Source organism: Trifolium pratense, linkage group LG6 (genome assembly GCF_020283565.1).
Source record: "Trifolium pratense cultivar HEN17-A07 linkage group LG6, ARS_RC_1.1, whole genome shotgun sequence".
In the NCBI taxonomy this organism is placed as follows: domain Eukaryota; kingdom Viridiplantae; phylum Streptophyta; class Magnoliopsida; order Fabales; family Fabaceae; genus Trifolium; species Trifolium pratense.
The window spans coordinates 37,884,487-37,902,364 of NC_060064.1; the positions used below are offsets into that span (position 1 = coordinate 37,884,487).

The 17,878-nt window shown below is 32.0% G+C and overlaps 3 protein-coding genes across 3 annotated transcripts; 1 reads left to right on the plus strand and 2 right to left on the minus strand.

The window, feature by feature from the left end:
* Window positions 1–202: 202 nt before the first annotated feature.
* Window positions 203–2,226, minus strand: LOC123890453. Its single transcript, XM_045940063.1, has 3 exons — window positions 1,539–2,226; window positions 1,199–1,394; window positions 203–945 (listed from the first exon to the last, which is right to left on the minus strand). The coding sequence occupies exons 1-3, from the start codon at window positions 1,908–1,910 to the stop codon at window positions 443–445; spliced, it is 1,071 nt and encodes a 356-aa protein (XP_045796019.1). The 5' UTR covers window positions 1,911–2,226; the 3' UTR covers window positions 203–442.
* Window positions 2,227–5,270: 3,044 nt separating this feature from the next.
* On the minus strand, window positions 5,271–6,681 carry LOC123892686. The gene is made up of 3 exons (XM_045942536.1): window positions 6,296–6,681; window positions 6,077–6,193; window positions 5,271–5,557 (listed from the first exon to the last, which is right to left on the minus strand). Exons 1-3 carry the CDS (start codon window positions 6,647–6,649, stop codon window positions 5,480–5,482), a joined length of 549 nt encoding a protein of 182 aa, XP_045798492.1. The 5' UTR covers window positions 6,650–6,681; the 3' UTR covers window positions 5,271–5,479.
* A 1,205-nt stretch (window positions 6,682–7,886) lies between these two features.
* On the plus strand, window positions 7,887–12,882 carry LOC123892565 (beta-carotene isomerase D27, chloroplastic-like). Its single transcript, XM_045942375.1, has 7 exons — window positions 7,887–8,339; window positions 8,553–8,692; window positions 9,208–9,300; window positions 10,227–10,288; window positions 10,945–11,051; window positions 12,330–12,422; window positions 12,623–12,882. Exons 1-7 carry the CDS (start codon window positions 8,099–8,101, stop codon window positions 12,661–12,663), a joined length of 777 nt encoding a protein of 258 aa, XP_045798331.1. The 5' UTR covers window positions 7,887–8,098; the 3' UTR covers window positions 12,664–12,882.
* The last annotated feature ends 4,996 nt before the right edge of the window (window positions 12,883–17,878 follow it).

The following is a 17,878-nucleotide window of genomic DNA, read 5'->3' on the forward strand; positions in this document are numbered from 1 at the left end:
CAAATTTCATAAGATATGAGTAATTTACAAATTATCCATCTTACCCGAATCTTTAACCCACAAATGCACTGAATCAAACAATTTCTCCCAACACAAGCAACATAAAATATCATTGAAATCAAGCAAACAACAATCCACAATCCACAATAATAAAAAATTAAGGAATCAACTTCTCCACACTCATACTAATTAATACCAATAATTAAACCAACAATATATATCTCATCTTATTCATATTATTAGTATTATATCATATATTATATATTATATCAGTAAAAAAAACCATCCCTTACAATAAAAACCAGAAGGGGATAGAGCTGTTAGCCTATTACAGTACTTACACAAGCTCTGAATTCTCAATCTATAGAGAATTAAAAATTTTGTATAAAAATACAAAAACCTGAATATTTTTTTTGGTTAAAAAAAAAACAAAAACAAAATTTCATGGGTTTTCACGAAATACAGCTGCCAAACCAGTCACAACTTTAACCCCAGTCTGAACAGAATTTTTGGGTTTCAATTCTGGTGGCTTCCATTCAACCAACACTTTTGACTCTGATTCATCACAACTCAGTTCAGACTCACCACCACCCATCAAAAACCTCTGTTTTCTCTCAGTTTCCTCACTGATTTCCCTTGACCAAGGACAAAACATAGGTGGTGTAATTCTTGTATAACTAGAAAACCATTTTGATCTAACATATTCTAGTTTTCTCCAAGGTGGAACATGCAAACCCTTTTTCTTCAAACTCTGTTTCGCTGCTTCAGATGCTATAGCCACAATACTCTGTAACCTATCACTCTTCCCTACAAATACATAAGGAAGTGTTTGGAGAATCGCTTTGTAAGTCTTTGTAGATCGAGCAACCTCAAATTCTGATCTGAAATCAATGTCAATTATCACCCTCTCTTTTCCCACCATCACATCAATGTATTCATATTCCCCTAAAAAAACCAACCAATTTCTTTTATCAAGCTATGTAAGTTATAAAATATGAAAACTATACATTAAATTTGTAATAATAGAAAATTGAAGCTCAAAATCCTAGCTCAACTGACAAATACAGATATTATTAATTAAACCTTCGTTCAGGTTCAAACCTGAGAAAGTATCGAACCCGAGAACTAGCAGTTGTGTGTGTGAGTTTCAGTGGTGTTTAACAATTTGTCTGAGATCAGAAGAAAATTGAGAAATTACCAGCGATGGAGAAAGTGGATTTTTCCCAGCGAGATTTACAAATTGAAGCATCATATCCAAGAATTAACAATTCATTAGTAACAATTTTTCTGCAATTATCGTCTTTACGTTTGCACATAGTTTTGTTCTTCTCAATTATCTTAGTTGTATCTGCTAACAAATTTCTTTCATAAACATTTGGACACGCTACCAAACCCTGACCGAAATAGTAACAAAAAACGGTTAAGAAATTATCATCAAACAATTAATTAATCTATCACTTATATATAGATTACTTATTTAATTAACCGTTAATTATTAATTATTAATATTAACAGTAAAGTAAACACGCGATTAGTACCTTGAGGATTTCGTATGCTTCACCGGAAGAACCACCACCACCACCACCACCAAGCGGGTGAAGTTCAGAATCGGAACTATCATCAAAGTTACCGTTGAAGCAGTTACGAGCACATGAAACAGAATGCTTCTCATGATTCTCTTCCATGAAACTCCGCACCATTTTCGCCAAACACACCGAGCTCGGTTCAAAATCGACGAAATTATGTGGATGCACCTCATCGCCACCGCCGATCTTCTCCACCGGTGGATTCTTCAGAACACCGGAGAATTGTCGCTCGAAAAGACGCTTAAGCCGTGACTTAACCACCGGCTTAATCCTCTCAGCCGGAACCTGAGAATCAATCGGCTGAATCTTCATCGTGAAAGGCATGACAAAGCTCAAAGAAGAAATTGAAGAAACACTAGAGCGATCGAATTAATATTTTGTAGATTAATTTAATTTATACATAGAAATCTTGAAATTAGAGTAAAAATGGAATAACTTGGAAATTATGCTAAGTAAAGTTGGTTTAGCTTAGGGTTTATACTAAACATAATTAATAAGGTTTGATACGGCACTACGACATGATGAAATTAAGATCAGATGGCGTGGCCGGAAATCTATGATCTACGGCGAGTGGTTGGATTTTCCGATGAGTGGTTTTGCGTGAAGCTTTGGGCGAAGAGAGGATAAGGAAAAGATCGCATAGAAATGACTGTACTTAAATAAAGGAAGAGAGTAGAGAAAGAAGGTAATAACGCCACGTGTAGTCATATGTGGCAGATTAGAATGGAGTCATGGACGCTCTTGTCAGTTTCTATGCCTAAAATACCCTTGTTAGAATATCCAATTATCCATTGCCAAATTCTTCATTATTATAAATAATTATTTTTATTGAATAATTATTTAGTGTATCAAAATACATTAATTATTTCCATAAAAAATGCACTAATTATTCATTAAATTTATAAAATAATTATTTATTTATTTATGATAAAGGATGGAGAAAGTAATTGACAAAAAAATAAAAAATAAAGAATGAATAATAATGTCGTATTTAAGAAAATTGATTTTATTATTCAAAAATAATAAGTGCATGTATATGTCAAAAATTTATAGTGTGTTTGACAAACTTAAAGTGAATTCTTTTAATTTTGTAAAAGTGAGTATAATGCAATTTTGTAAAATCATGATAATTTATTGTGATTTTGTTTAATCTATCGCGATATAAATATACATTTTAACACGAGTTTTAAAGACACGTGTTAAAGAATTATATGTAATAATATTGTTTTGTAAATATGTCATAAAGAATTAAAAATATATGTTAACATGACTGTAAAAAAATAGTTATAACTTTTGGAATGAGATAGCGGAGGATTGAAATCCTCACATTTTAATGCGCAATTTTTTTCTTCTCCAAATGATGTGATATAAGGTTAGTGTTAAAAGTTTTAATATGAAATGATATGAATATGAGTTTATAAGTAGATGCAATTTTTACTTCACAATCAATATTGTAGACTACTCAAAACTTTAAAATAATATCAGAACCTCTTTCAAACATTTGTTAGTCCTATGCTATCGTGTTTTCGTCATTAGATCATCTACCATTTATATTCACACACCCAACCCAATAATCTGACACAAGAGGTTTGTTAAAGGTTAGACAATGTTGAAGCGCGTGACTTTGACGTGACAATAATATGCACCCTTGTTCTCGTGTGCTAGAGGGGAAAAGTTCATATACTTCATTGATTGGTTTTAAGACCATTTGAGAGATAAAGTTTTAAGGGGTAGTTTTGTCACACGGGGCATCATTGTCCGTGTGGATCAGTATAATTGAAGAACGGTGGTTAGAGTCCAAGGATTGACCATATTACCCCTATGAGTTGGTTCAAATGTCAATTTCGTGTTTATGAAGGTTTTAGTGCAGTTACGCGGAAAATGCCACAAACTCACCCTTCTTGTGATAGTCGCTACTTCAGAGCGTTTAAACGCAACGATCGACTTGTCCTCAAGTCGCTTTCAACGTAACTTCTGTAAATTAAATTAATTAAAAAATCTGTTCTTATCTTAAATATAAAATTAAGGGCATACGATTCGTGTACATGTTTGTTTATAGGAGTAATTTTTATTCTAACAAAGTTGTCTTATATGAAATTTTTAAGAAATAGTTGTAACTTGTTTGTGTAAAATAAGCTAAAGTAAACACGCGCTAAATATGTATTTAACATTATCATTTTGCGGAACTATTTGACATAAAATAGTAATGAGTTACTTTTTAAGCTATATTTTTGTTTGAAAAAGGGTAATTATATTATCTTGACTTTGCCAAGCAAATAATTTTTGTCAAGCAATCCCATTAACTTTTTTTAGTAGGACTTCTTCACTCAACCACATCTTTTTCATCTCAAGACACAAATTCAAAGATTTTACTTTAAAAATATAAGTTCAATTTTACTAGGATCAATTTAATCTTGACTGACTTTAATATGTCCTAAAAAATTCTACTAGTAGTTCTTTGGGTGAGCTTTGAAGGACCGTGTAAATTTGTTGTGTCTTATTTTAATTAGAGACCCTATACATATACCATGGGTTGTATGTATGCCACAACCACAAGGTACAAATGGTCCCAAACAATAAAGAGTTTATGTTTATTGCCCTTGTGGTGGTAGATATGACATAGACATGTTAAATGTTAAATACTTTAGGTCAATACTAAGGATAAGATTCCATCTCCACCTTAAAAATAGGATACCTTGATTTACAACATACCAAAAAAAAAAAATCATTTTTTATTTTAAAAACTGTTATAGACCGTTTTCACATCTGATCTGACCTTCTCAATGTGCACTATTTAATAGCACTTGTCATCCCCAAATGGACAAACATAGTACCAAGTACCAGCAACTTTGTTGAATAGATTGAATTTGCATATAGCAAATTCTACGAACCAAGCAATGAGAAAGTGTCCATTTGAGACTGTTAACAACATGTATCCCCTAAGGCCATTAGACTTTAAATCTTTGTCTAACAATCAACATTACAGTACAAATGAAGAAGCAAATGCAAAATAAATTTAAGATATAAACTAAGTGTGGCAAACATCGTAGGCTGCACACTTTCAAAGGAGGAGACATGCAAAAGGAACAATTTTTAAAATGCCAAAATTTCCTTAACAGATGATGGCTTGTTCAAAGTTATGCATATGACCAACAAAAAAGCCTACAAAGTAAAACTTTATGCACCTATACAGTCGCTACAACCTTCAATGTTGTCGATCTTTTACCGAACTTTGACAATGAAGCATAGCTTGACTTGTGGATGATTCCTAATCAAATAAGGGAGAATTATATGGATCACAGATCTAGTCCAGGAGTTCATCTCCAAGACCCAATACATGAACCAACCATTCTGTATGAAAGGAAGGGAAACCAAGGAACTGCAGATGGTTCAACATCTACTACTTTAATGCCAATAATACAATTGTAACCACCATTGTTGCACCATGTTAGTCAAAAGAGTTAGGGGCACTAATGTGTCGCATTAAGCATATTGCTGTATGTTTGTGCGATGTTAAGTGCCTTGACTATGTACCATAACATGTTTACCAGCAAAGCACTTAACACACCAAGATAATGTCCTAAACTCAGTTAACTAACAAAAGCAAACATAAAGATCAACTTGTCAAAGTCAAACATATTGGAAATTCAAAGACTAACTTAGAATTTCATTAAACCGACCAAATTGAGTTAATCATTGATATTCATTAATATAAAAACATGAATATTCACAATGGACTCTTGACTTACAATATAGCATTATGTGCAAGTTCTTTGTGGACAGTGCAACAAAAAAGGTGTCTAAAAGGGGAGAAGGAACCTTGGGATGGGGTTGTGGAAAGAAAAAATGGATAAAGCTGGACACAAAGCTGTACTGTACTCTGATAATTATAATCATAAATAGCCATCCCTCTTGTCTTGTTCTTCGGCTTCCTTGTTGGCAGTTTGAACGGACTTGAACCACAGGAAGGCCTGAATCGAATAACATGAACACATTAGCTCACAAAAGATTCAATTTGTATATCATGGCAGTTTGCATAGCTATAGCCTATAAACCTGTGAAACACTAACACAAATACGAACACAACATTGATACGTAGACACCATTAATAATTTAAGGAAATGAAAATGATTGAATATAATAACATGTGTCGGTGTCATTATCAAACACTAGCATGCGACACCAAACATGCCTTCAATTTGAAGTTTCGGTGCCACCATGGGCCGAGCCATAGCTGTGACTACATAAATGTACAGTCATTTATAAAACAAATTAGGAATGAATGCAAATGATATAACTGTGTCTAATTCTTTATTTCTTCTTGTTAATTACTTCGGTTTGTTAGTCCTTATGCATATACTATAAACAGTTTAACCGCCTTAATTTTACTTCTGATTTCATAATTTCACTAGATTATGATATTCAACCCTAACAAACATGTATATATATATATATATATATATACATGAACTATAAATTCAAGTAATTACCGAAGTAGGAACACCAGTGAGGGCGAAAAAACCAAGCAAAGGAGCATAGAATATGCTATCAGATCCCAAAACACCAAACACTGGCTTTTGATTCACATACTCAAAAATAGAACCTATCTGTAACATAAAATTCAAAACCTCATATAAGAAAAAAAAATAATTAGTGAAAAATGAAAAACAAAAACAAAAAAAGAGATAAGAGGTTAGTTAGTTAGTTACAGCGGCAATTGCAGTGATAGCAGAAGCAAGTAAATAAGCATAAAATGGAATCTCAAATCCAGAAGAACCGGTTTTGTTTTGGGCTTCGTTTTTGGCCCATGGAGGAGGTTCATCGGAATCAGGCTTAGCCCATGAAGGAATTTTTTCATCGGATTTACTTGATTCTGCTGAGCCTTTGGTTACTGCTACCACTACAAACCTATGCTGTGGTTTTGTCTTAGTTAGGAACATTCTGTGACATATTGGAACATCTAGAAAGGTTGTGTGTTGTGATGCATGTCGGTTTTGTAATGCATATACTGTTGATAGTGATGAAGAAGAGAAGGTAGCAGTTCCAGTTCCTGTTACTGCCATGGATGGTGTTTGTAGATTGTAACACAAGTTTGGCCAGTGAAATCTTATCCTACATTGGGGTATGGGCCTGTCTCGTGTTAGTTTGATGGGCTGGAGTTGGTGATTGGGCCCAAGCCCATAGAAAGATTGAAAAAAAGTAAGGTGATTGATTGCTACTTAAGCTCCCTTTTTCACTTACCTAGAAAAAATGACATTGAGTGATCAAAATTGGTAGTCGGCGTTGAGCAGCAAATTATTAAGGTTAAGGTTGGTAGGAGTACCCGCAAAGACTTTGACATTCAAGTTAGTATGAAAATGTGAAATAAGAAATTTTATAAGAATATCAATCGATTGTGTACTCGAGCCCTTCTTATAAAAGGGTATATACCGGACCAATGTGGAGCCTACAATCGTTGATGGACGAGTGGTTATGATATGTAGGGGTGGGCATGGTTCGGTTTTGGAAGAAAACCGAATCGAATTGAACCAAATTGTTTTCAAAATTCATAGTAACTGAATCGAATTGAACCGAACCGAACTGTTCAATTGGTTCAGTTTTATGGTTTTGAACCAAACCATAACTAATTTTTCACTAAAAATAACTGAACTATTAAACCAAACCGAACCGAACCAAACTGATAATCATGAATTGAGTCGAACCGTTTCAGTTCAGTTTTAAAACTGTTAGTTATGGTTCAGTTTTTTTTGTTTGGTTCGGTTTAGTTTGACAGTTCGGTTTGATTTTTGGGTTTTTTTTTCCACCATTAATATTTGCCCCTCGATGGAAGGCCATTAAAGTCTTGATTGACTATGGGGGCATTACCTGAGCTGAAAAGGTTTGGCCGCCATGTGATCCAAATTTGTGAACTTGGGCCTGTTGGATCTATAAATTTTTGGGCCACATGGGTGGCGAACACGAGTTAATGATGAGTAACTCAATAGCGGAAACCTAATAACAGGTGGCTCAATGGATCTTGGAGAGACTCTGATATCTTAGAATTGAGAGTGTAGTAGTCTAACTCAACCTTATAAAATCAACTTGTAAGATAAGGATGACCTCTTACTTATAAACTTATGTTCAGACAAACTCACATCCAATGTGAGACTCCTTAACACATTTTATCATGCCCAACATTATTAGACTTGGTGCGTTTATATAAATGGTAGGTGACTGGATAATTTTTTGCATATGTATTTTTGGCTTTTACCTCTATTATACAAAAATATCTATTTATGCATTTCTAGCAAGGCCAAAAATATCTATTTATCAACAAAAAAAATCTATTATCCAAACCATACGCAAAGAGCAGCATGTGGAGCATGAAGTTTGTGTGAATATGCTATTCATGCACTTCTTGTTTCTTACATATGTGCGCCTCTCTCACCCATTCCTTTCTTATTAACATTTTAAAATAACTTCCAATATTCCCTATTTTTCTTTCACATGAAACTCAAAAACAACATTCACAAATGGAACCAAATGTTTTTATGCAGCAGAACAGAATTTCAACACTAACTTCAACTCACTACAACCTCATCAAACATAAACCTCAACAACATCCACCTTATATAGTTTCTGTCCTCAAAAAGCCTTCAAATCATGACATTACAAAAGAAACAACAAAAAATAGTACTACTAATGTATATAAAGATAGTTGGTTTGATCTCATAGCAATAAACCATTTATCAAAAACAGTTCAAGCTGCCACAGGTTCACACCCTTTTATCCCTTTCTTGTAATTTAATTGTTATTAGTTACAAACTTTGTAGTTTTTGCCTCCATTGTTACAGCCTAGTAGTTTGACATTTTATATAGAATCTCTGATTCGAACCCATGTCACCATATTCCTTCCTCCGTATGTGTTTATTTGAGTATGTGTTCGCCGCTGACAAAATAAAAAATAATAATTTTTTTTTTTTGCAGGACTAAGTAATAATAAGAGTGGTTATGAGAGCCTTGTTGAGGCAACTTTTATGGTAAAACAGAAATTTAATCCTATTCAACAGCAAGAGGTCATTACCCAAATTCTTGATAGTCTTTTCCCACAGTTAGTATTTACAGTGGTAAGTTGGTAACTTACTTTTGTTTCATCTTCTTCTTTGCTTGTGCTTGTTTTCTCTCATGTTGTTCTTCCATTTTGAAGCATTTAGTAATACAAGGATTTTAAGGTTCACTCAAACAAGCTATCAAATGGGCTTGTTTGAGTTCTGAAACCACGACAAACATCCCAACTAATCAAATGAGATTTTAGTGTTTTTTTGGGCCCCTTCTCGTGCGGCCTAAAATTCCAAAACAACTTCACTGGTAAGATAACCGGCGAGTGTTGAAGGGGCGAAAAATCTAGAAAAACATAGTTTGCTACTTTCGCTACTTAAGTAGCGAACTGTGTATTTCGAGATTTGCTCCCCCTTTAACACGGTTTGGAATTTCAGAGGCAGAGGGCACGAAAAAAACACCGATGGAAGTTTAAGGTTCACTCAAACAAGCTTTTTTAATTTCATAGGAGTACTTTTTATTCTTAATACACGAGCATTGTGATTTCCACAATGAAATTTTTGGTATGTATGACCAATTGCAGATAAAGAATCAGCCCCTACCAAATAAACTCACAAGGGAACTTTATGCAATTATCACCACTATGTTATTTACTTGGTTAGTTGGGCCCTCTGAGGTAAACAATTGAGATGTTATATATGTAGCTGTATATTTTTGTATTGTTTATGATATGATAAATCACTTTGAATGATATATTGCACTGCTAAATTGCTATACCTTCCACTACTAATTACTATAGTGACTATATGAAATTTAATACAAGATTAATTGTGATAATAACTAGTGAGTGCAGTGACCAAATCAAGTCCACTAAGTCTTGTAGTTGAAAATGATTAGAATGATGAAAAACGGTTAATGTAAGTCGGCAACAAAAACAATACTTTTATCAAATTGCAAATGATTAAAATGACACTTGCATGGAAACAGAGTGGTTGAAAACTTCTAATATGAAATCAATTTACCTTATTGAAACTATCTCCTTATGTCACGTCCCACTAATTAGTGCTACAATTAGCGTACAATGTGTTCTAATCCTCGGATCATTCCACATTCAAATTTCATCAGTAGGCATGTTGAATTGTTGATCTAGATCATGAATCATGATCAATAAGAAGTCTCACATCGTTTTGCAAGACCCGTATATTTGATTATAAGTAAGAATTTTTTTATCTTATAAATCGGTTTTGTAGGATTGAGTTAGACACAACTCTCAATTCTAAGATAGTATTAGAGCATCCTCCACGATCCGTCGGACTCCCTGCTATTAGGTAGAGCGAGTAATTAGTATTGTTAGTTCTTGTTGAGGGTGAGAATCGAACTCATGATCTTCTTATCATTCCACCTCATATCTCATTCACCTCAACCACTAAGTCATTCTTATAACTCGTTATAAAAGCCTGGGCTTTTGCCCTCTTCATCATAAAAAAATAAATTATAAAAGCTAATTAAAATATTGAATACTATATGTTTTTACTTTCCATCCTATGATTTCATAAATGATTTAAAAGGATTATTTTCTTTAATTTCACCATGCATGAGAAGGTGAGAGAATCAGAGATCAATGGGAGAAGAGAAAAGAATGCAGTATATGTCAAAAAATGCAGGTTAGTTCTATTGAGTCATAGACAATCTATAATTGGAATCCTCTACAACTGTTGTATAGTGCAACCGTCGTAAGAAACATCAAATTTTAATAGAATTAACGGTGGTAAGGACTGTTAGATTTCAAACTGTCCTTACGACTGTTGCACCATGCCGCAATTTTAGAGGATTTCAATTGTCATACCCACTCTCTATCCTCATTATGATGATTATCATGGTCACTATATTAAAGGTATGTTTGATTTGTTAAAGGGTAAGTACTGGACAGAACAGTACAAGACAGAACAACACAACACATGACAGAACAGCACAGAACAAACTTTTGGGATATTGAACATTTTTTTGTCTTATACGATATTTTGTTAATAAAATGGTATTTTGGCATTTTAGACAACTTGTACTGCGGACAAAAAGTTGTGCTGTGGTTTAGTGAGGTACAAAAAATTCTGTTTTTGTCCTGTCCATTGCTTCCCAGTTTGTCCAGTTCCTGAAACAGTTTTACAATCAAACACAGTACAACTACAGTTGTCCTGTCCAGTCCCTTATTTTTAGCGAATCAAACGGACCCTAAGAGTTTATTGTCAATACCAAAATCATGATTGTTATCTCCATCATTTCCCTAATTTCACCCTAGCAACCTAAATATTAATATGTGCAGGTTCTTAGAGGAGACAAATTGTGTAGGGATGTGTATTAATATGTGCAAAATTCCATCTCAAACGTTTATAAAGAACACTCTAGGTATGCCGGTCAACATGGTACCAAGTAAGTATCCTAAGCAATTACTTCCATTACTATTTTTGAAGCACCAATTTATAGTTTGACAAGTTTTCTATTGAAAAACTTATATCATGATATTGTTTTGGAGACCCAATTTGAGATGATTTATTCAATTTTTATGACATCAATGAACCACTTGGACTTCTATAAGCATGGAGGCAATATTTTTTTTTTATTGTATGTCATCTGTTATAAATCCAAAAATAAACCTAATTAGAAAAGATCAATGATGCTATAGTATCTAAGTTTATCTATTTTTAGTAGTCCCGCCAAAAAATAAACAATACTACTTGAAAGAGTAGCATGGCCTCCACAAGCCGGCGGCGTCCACTAGATTGTAGAGGTCAGCATCATCATTTCAATTGTGGTCCTGTGTGGTACTATGGGTGCAAAGTTGCAAGTAGACCATATATGACATCTAGTCAATAATAAGGACCAAATACATCTAACATTCTATGAATCTAGAAAATAAATTTCTTCTTATAATAAAGACCGGCGGGAGTACTCTTGTAATTAGTAAAACTTCATACATAGTTTTAATTTGAGTAGATAGTTATTTTAGTCCTTTAAAATGTCAAATGTTATCAGTTATCACCGTAGTCCTTCAATGTGTACGTCCTCAGATGTGACATCTCTAATTAGAAATCATTTTGGTATTTAAATATGATTTTTTTGTTAATTACTTTAATATTTAAATGTGTTTTTCATTTATCAATTTGACCTATTAAATTACACTTAGATAAGATACAATCAACGATATTTTTGTAATTTTTGTACATATAGTCACTATAGTGACATTGGCACATTGCATTATACTTTTTAGAACTAAAATGTCTATTTACTAGTATTTTATAATTTCATGAATAATATCTCTCATGAATCTATCATAGAACGAGTGTTTGCCAAAAGCATTTGTATTGTATCATGATGACTTTGTCAACATTATGAGTCATTTCAGTATAAGTAAATTAATATTATTTGTTAAATAGAGAGTTATAAGAATGATTTGGTGGTTGAAGTGGATGAGTTAGAGAGTGGAGTTATAAGAAGATTAGGAGTTCGATTCTCATCCACACTAAAAAATCTAACAATACTAACTACTAAAATTAGTTGTTTCAAAAAAAATAATTTATTTTGTTAAATTGTACATGACTCCTAATGATGAAAAGAAAAAAGAAAAAGAAAAGATCCTATTACTGAATAAATCTAAAGAATTGATGGAAACAATTAGATTGATTGTTTTATTTATCTTTTTATTTGCAGATTTTGAAGACATGAGTTGTGAGATGATATTTGGGCAGGATCCTCCGGCATCAACTGATGATCCATCACTGAACCAACCATGCTATAAAAAATGTGATTACTTTATTCCAAGATTATACTTACATGCCATGCCAATTTGCCATTAAAAAAAAAATACATGCCAAATATTTATTATGTTTTCAACAGCTAACAATGCAATATTGTGTCACTTGATTAAGCCAGAAAGATTTAATTAGCTTAAGCCAGAAAGCAGATTGTAACTAATATTGTATATATGTTCATATATGATGCAGGCAAATCATATAAAAGTCATGGAACAAACTGCCCCAGTTAAAGCAGAGGGTTTGGATAGAAGATGTCATTTTATAGAATAGAACATCATTATGTACTAACTACTAACCACTAATAATAGTTACATGAATATATTTTCTTCTTCTTTGGTGTATTAACTTGCTAATTATCTGTAATTTTCTTTTGAAAATTAGGACTATTGGGGTGTACATGCAAAATTTTGATTTGAATCAAAGTATTAATGTCAATTATAAGTGAAAAACTGATATTTTTCGATTCTTCTATATAATTATTTTTTGTATTAATCCCCCTGGTTTCTAGGGGAATGAGCTACGGTAATCCAAAATTTGATCACGAAGTAAGTAAAGTTTGACAAAAAATTATTCTTATCGGGATTCGAACTCAGGTTCTCTCGAATGATTCATCTTAGGGGGACTTATTAATCACTTGAACCCAATATCTTGGTGAATTTATTTAAACGATCCTTAGCATAAAAATTTATTTATTATGCAATAAGGATTTGATATTGGTGATGACATAATTGGTGTCATTGCAAAATCAAACAGTTATCATTTTTGAGAAGTGGTTTGAGTAAGGATTTGTTGTAGGCTTTGGGAGCAGCAAGAATGGAACAAGAATGTTGTCTCCCACATTTTGTATGCTGCCAAAACTTCTTTTATCATGAGAACTACTAAGTGCTCCTACCCACTTGAAACCAATTTGCAAGTGGATTTCTATTTCTATCATTTTATTTGTTTGAAAGTTTTTGAATTTTGGTTTTTAAATATAATTTTATCTCTAAATTGGTCATTGTCATCTCTAAGTGGAGGGAACATATGAAGCAGAAAAACATTCATAAAATTCTCCAATTAAACATTCATAAGCCTAAATAACCTGTTTGACTACTTTTCGATTTGCGGGGTTTCAAACCCCTATATTTAGATGTTGATATTCTAATTTACAAGGTTATTAACCTCTTTAAATTGTTCTCCAAAAAATCTCTATTATTAATAATTCATGTGTCCTTCAAAATTTACTTTTTCAAGCGTCCTTTCTAATGTTTTATTGTTTTATAATTTATAATTGTTTTAAAATGTGTAATTTATTTTGTCAAAGTATTAAAGTATATTTTTTTTCCGAAAGAAAGTACCCAAATTTTTATTTAAAATAGAGTTTTAGTGTATAAAAATTTATGTTTGATTTAAATTTTTGTCGGAGATTCATATAATATTATACACATAAATACAAGAACTAATTAAAAAGTATGAAGTTTACACATTAATTGACATAAAATATATTTCATAATATATTTTAAAAATTTATTTTTAAAAAATGGTAATGGTCCACCTTTTGACTTAGTTAGGAACAAACAATTGCTGACTAGAAATGGATCAAATTAAGAAAGAACGAAAGCTAAAGATTCAAGACTACATAGATTTATATCAAACCAGGGGAGATATCATTCAAGCGTATACATAAATATAAATGAAAAACGTCATCGATGGTGTGAAAAATAACACAAGAAACATACTAGGTTAAAATCTCATAAGAAACATACTAAGTTAAAATCTCATAACATTCTAGCATATACCATCTACATAAACTCACATTTTCCAGGCTTGCTTTCACCCCACTTTTCAATGCAAAAGAAATAAATAATTAGGGTTAGGGAGTAAATATCGGGAATATATGGTTGTCATTCACAAAGGTAAATTTAAAAGTTACATTACATGTCACTAAAAGCCGTGAATTGCAGTGCATAAATTAAGGAGTGTATTGAATTAAGATTTTACAAGCCAATTTTAGCAAAAAAAAATTTGAAGATTTTAAATGATTTTGTGAGATTATATTGATTTTATGGGATTTTAGAATATTTTTTTGAAAAACTTTTTAGAATACAAGAATTTGTGAGACTTTATAACACAGACTTTTGAGATTTCAAAGTACTTTATACACTTTTAAGATTTAAATAACTCAATAAATTCAATAAAGATTTCTTCTAAAATAATAATGAATCAATCAATAAAAAAGAATCCTTCCTTAAAAAAATCAACAATCATCAATATCAAATAAATAAATAAATAATGTAAAAATCAATAAAAAGATGAATAAACGTTGAAAAAATATTAACAGGGTGATCTTCTTCAAAATTATGAAGTCCAATTACAATTACATAATCTTACAAACATACTTTATCTATTCATTATTCTCTAATTAGGTGATCTTCTTCAACCTTGTCACCAGAACGGTGTAAAAAAATATGGTTTTCCAAAAAAAAAAAAAAAAGAGAGAGGGAGATATGTCAAAATATGAGGAATGATTCCCGGATGATAGTAATTGGAGGGATGAGAAGAAACCAATTGTATAGAACACAAGATCGAGACTGATCGTCGAACTGACTGACGACACAGTAGTATATATGAACAATAGCAAGTTTTGGTGTGGAAAAAAAAACTGTCCAACGGCAAAAAAAAAGTTTTTGGAAAGTTGAAAAAGTCTCGAGGGTTTGAGTGGGATTGTTGGATGAGTGTTTTGTGTGTATTTTTAACTAAAAAGTCTATCAAAATTCATTCAAAAAAAGAATCCATCAAATTCTATAGATTTTTGAATACCAATAGACATTTTAAAAGTGTTAGGAAATCTCAATCGAATATCAACAAATTTTATTGCCCTGAAAAAAAATCTTGATTATCTTAATTGAATACCATATGATTTATTTAACTTTTGTAAAAGTCTTGATTGAATATCTCAAGACTTTTTTATTATAAAAAAGTCTTTTAAAATCCCTTGAAATCTCAATCCAATAGGTAGACTTGAGATTTTTAAAATAGACTTTTTTGGATTACCCACCACAACATTTCTCCCCTACCACCAAAAAATTTGGAAAACGTTTTTCGAATTTTTTATAGCATAAATTTTACACTAGAAAAACACTTCGAAACGTATTTTCCGAATTTTTTTGCGCGTTAGGGGGTTGGTGAGAAATATTGTGGTGGGTTGAGAAATTTTCAGTTATATTTGCCGGATATTTTTCTAAAGTGCATCCATTGTCCTAAAGAATTAAGTCCCATAAACCTACCAAATGAGGACCAACTTGAGGAATGAAATGAGGGGACAGCAGACAGAGGACTTTAATGGTTTGAATTAGATGGGCATACCCAACTTGTAATAGATGGGCCAATAGGCCCGCTAGGGAGGAGATTCATAAAAGAAAGAGAAGGTCAAGGCTCATCCTACCTTAAGTTAAGGGTTCTTGCTCTACTAGATAAGGTAGCTCCCAAGTCCCATCTAATAAATTAAAACCCTACCAATACTGAACCTTTGTTTTGTAATAATCACATGTTTTGTCTGACATTTACGGGTGAAATAAGTTTTTTTCCATGCACAAATTAATTTTTATTATTATTATTAGATTAATAAATCACATCTTATTTAATTTAATGATGAGACTTATTAATCTAATGGTGAAAACAAATATTTGTATATGATGAAAAACGTATCTCATTTGTGCACATAGGCTCAGCAATAATTATATTGTGCATATTTTGGGGTCAAAGGCTTGACATGCACATGTGATATTATGAAAACATGTAGTATAACTTCAAGTTGTACCTATCCTATCCTATTACTATAATTGAGGAAAGAAAGAATAGTAAAATGAAGGATAGCACTGTGAATATTGGGCCTGCAACATGTGCTTGTTCTCATTCTATATTCAGATGAAAATCAAGGAGAGGGGTTGGATTATATGAGAAGTTGCCATCTAGTAGTTAATGTAATTGCCTTGTCACTAATTAAGGAACAAATTATGCGGCTATATATCGGCCAGTATTCACTTTCTCCATTAGCGACAATTAATTTTTGTTGGTTTTCCAAAAAAATAAATCTTTGTTGGTTTTCTCTATAACACTTGAATTTTTTCATTTTAACTTTTTTATATTATGGGTAAATAATATTTCTGATGTTTAGCAACAATTAATCTTTGTTGGTTTTCTGTATAAAATCGAATCTTTGACTATCAGCTTAAGAGGCGTAAAACCCTTACATCATTTGAAATTACTATAATATTGTCAAAAAATGTTGTTTAATTTTATAACATGCAAAATGTGTTATATAGATATAAATATTAGTAGTATATAGAATCAGATTAAGACATTAAGTACAGTCGTGACTGCATGCAGTCAACGACAGTGAACTGTCTAATCAAGATCAAACGGTTTGGATTTTAAGATAATTTTTTATTTGGTTTTGTTGTATAAAATTGTGAGGTGATCAATATTTAGACCATCTAATCATGATCATACGGCCTAAAACTAATGATTGTATGACTGCACGCTAACTAAATCCAAGTCGGGTAGTATATCCAAACTTAGCTTCTTTTCTTTTATTTTTCTAATAAAAGAACATGGCTTCTTATATACACCAATGTAAAGAGGTAACTCCAATAATTATACTTATTACATATTTTGACAGAAATATACTTTTTTACTTGATAACATTATATGTCTACTTGTATATTTTATGTTTGTTAAACAAGAACTGCTGGGGAAGTCCTTAATTCAATCCCAACAAGCTAAAGTACTCATACAATACATTTTTCATTTTGAAGACCTCACTTTAACTTATGACGTCAAAACCAAACAATCATTTTCATTGTGAAAGTGAACACCTCAAAACAATTTGTATTTTTACCATTTCACAAATCAAGCACACAAGGATTCAATATTCTGTTTCTTAAAGTGCCTAAGGCTAGAAAAGTCCAAAAGTGTTGTAATCCTAATTGTGCCAATTGATTTGCATGACTACTCCATTATTGTGGTAGACCTCCTCTCTTTTGTCACAAAGTGGAAAACCCCTAAACCACAATCAACATTAATGACCCCATCCCATAACACACCCCAACAGTAGGAACCGAATTCATTGCAGTAATAATTACACGCAGTTTCATACTTTTTAATCTCAACTGTTAATTTGAAATTGAGCGACTGTGTGATTGATTATAACGTCCTATTATAACCTTGTGTAATCCTTATCCCAACAATTACTAACGGTTCAATCACCTTTTAATATATTTCTATGATTAGGATTTACAAGTTGGTAATTAAAATGATTAAACAAAGCCTTTTAAATTTTATTTTTACTATGCTTGCTCGGACATCACGTTTGAAATCTTGCACATTTGCTTTCCATTCTTCTAAATTTCTAACAACTCCACAAAAATCAATAATCTATCATTTTAAAATTCTTAAGCAAAAAAG

Excerpts from the sequence above, each read along its gene's own strand:
- LOC123890453 (XM_045940063.1), bottom strand. The coding sequence starts at position 1,910 with ATGCCTTTCACGATGAAGATTCAGCCGATTGATTCTCAGGTTCCGGCT. Across the intron at positions 1,395-1,538 it reads AAGCATACGAAATCCTCAAG|GGTTTGGTAGCGTGTCCAAA; the intron begins GTACTAATCGCG and ends TATTTCGGTCAG. Across the intron at positions 946-1,198 it reads ATCCACTTTCTCCATCGCTG|GGGAATATGAATACATTGAT; the intron begins GTAATTTCTCAA and ends TGGTTTTTTTAG.
- LOC123892686 (XM_045942536.1), bottom strand. The coding sequence starts at position 6,649 with ATGGCAGTAACAGGAACTGGAACTGCTACCTTCTCTTCTTCATCACTA. Across the intron at positions 6,194-6,295 it reads CTATCACTGCAATTGCCGCT|ATAGGTTCTATTTTTGAGTA; the intron begins GTAACTAACTAA and ends TTTATGTTACAG. Across the intron at positions 5,558-6,076 it reads TCACTGGTGTTCCTACTTCG|GCCTTCCTGTGGTTCAAGTC; the intron begins GTAATTACTTGA and ends TATTCGATTCAG.
- LOC123892565 (XM_045942375.1), top strand. The coding sequence starts at position 8,099 with ATGGAACCAAATGTTTTTATGCAGCAGAACAGAATTTCAACACTAACT. Across the intron at positions 10,289-10,944 it reads GTATATGTCAAAAAATGCAG|GTTCTTAGAGGAGACAAATT; the intron begins GTTAGTTCTATT and ends TAATATGTGCAG. Across the intron at positions 11,052-12,329 it reads GCCGGTCAACATGGTACCAA|ATTTTGAAGACATGAGTTGT; the intron begins GTAAGTATCCTA and ends TTTTATTTGCAG.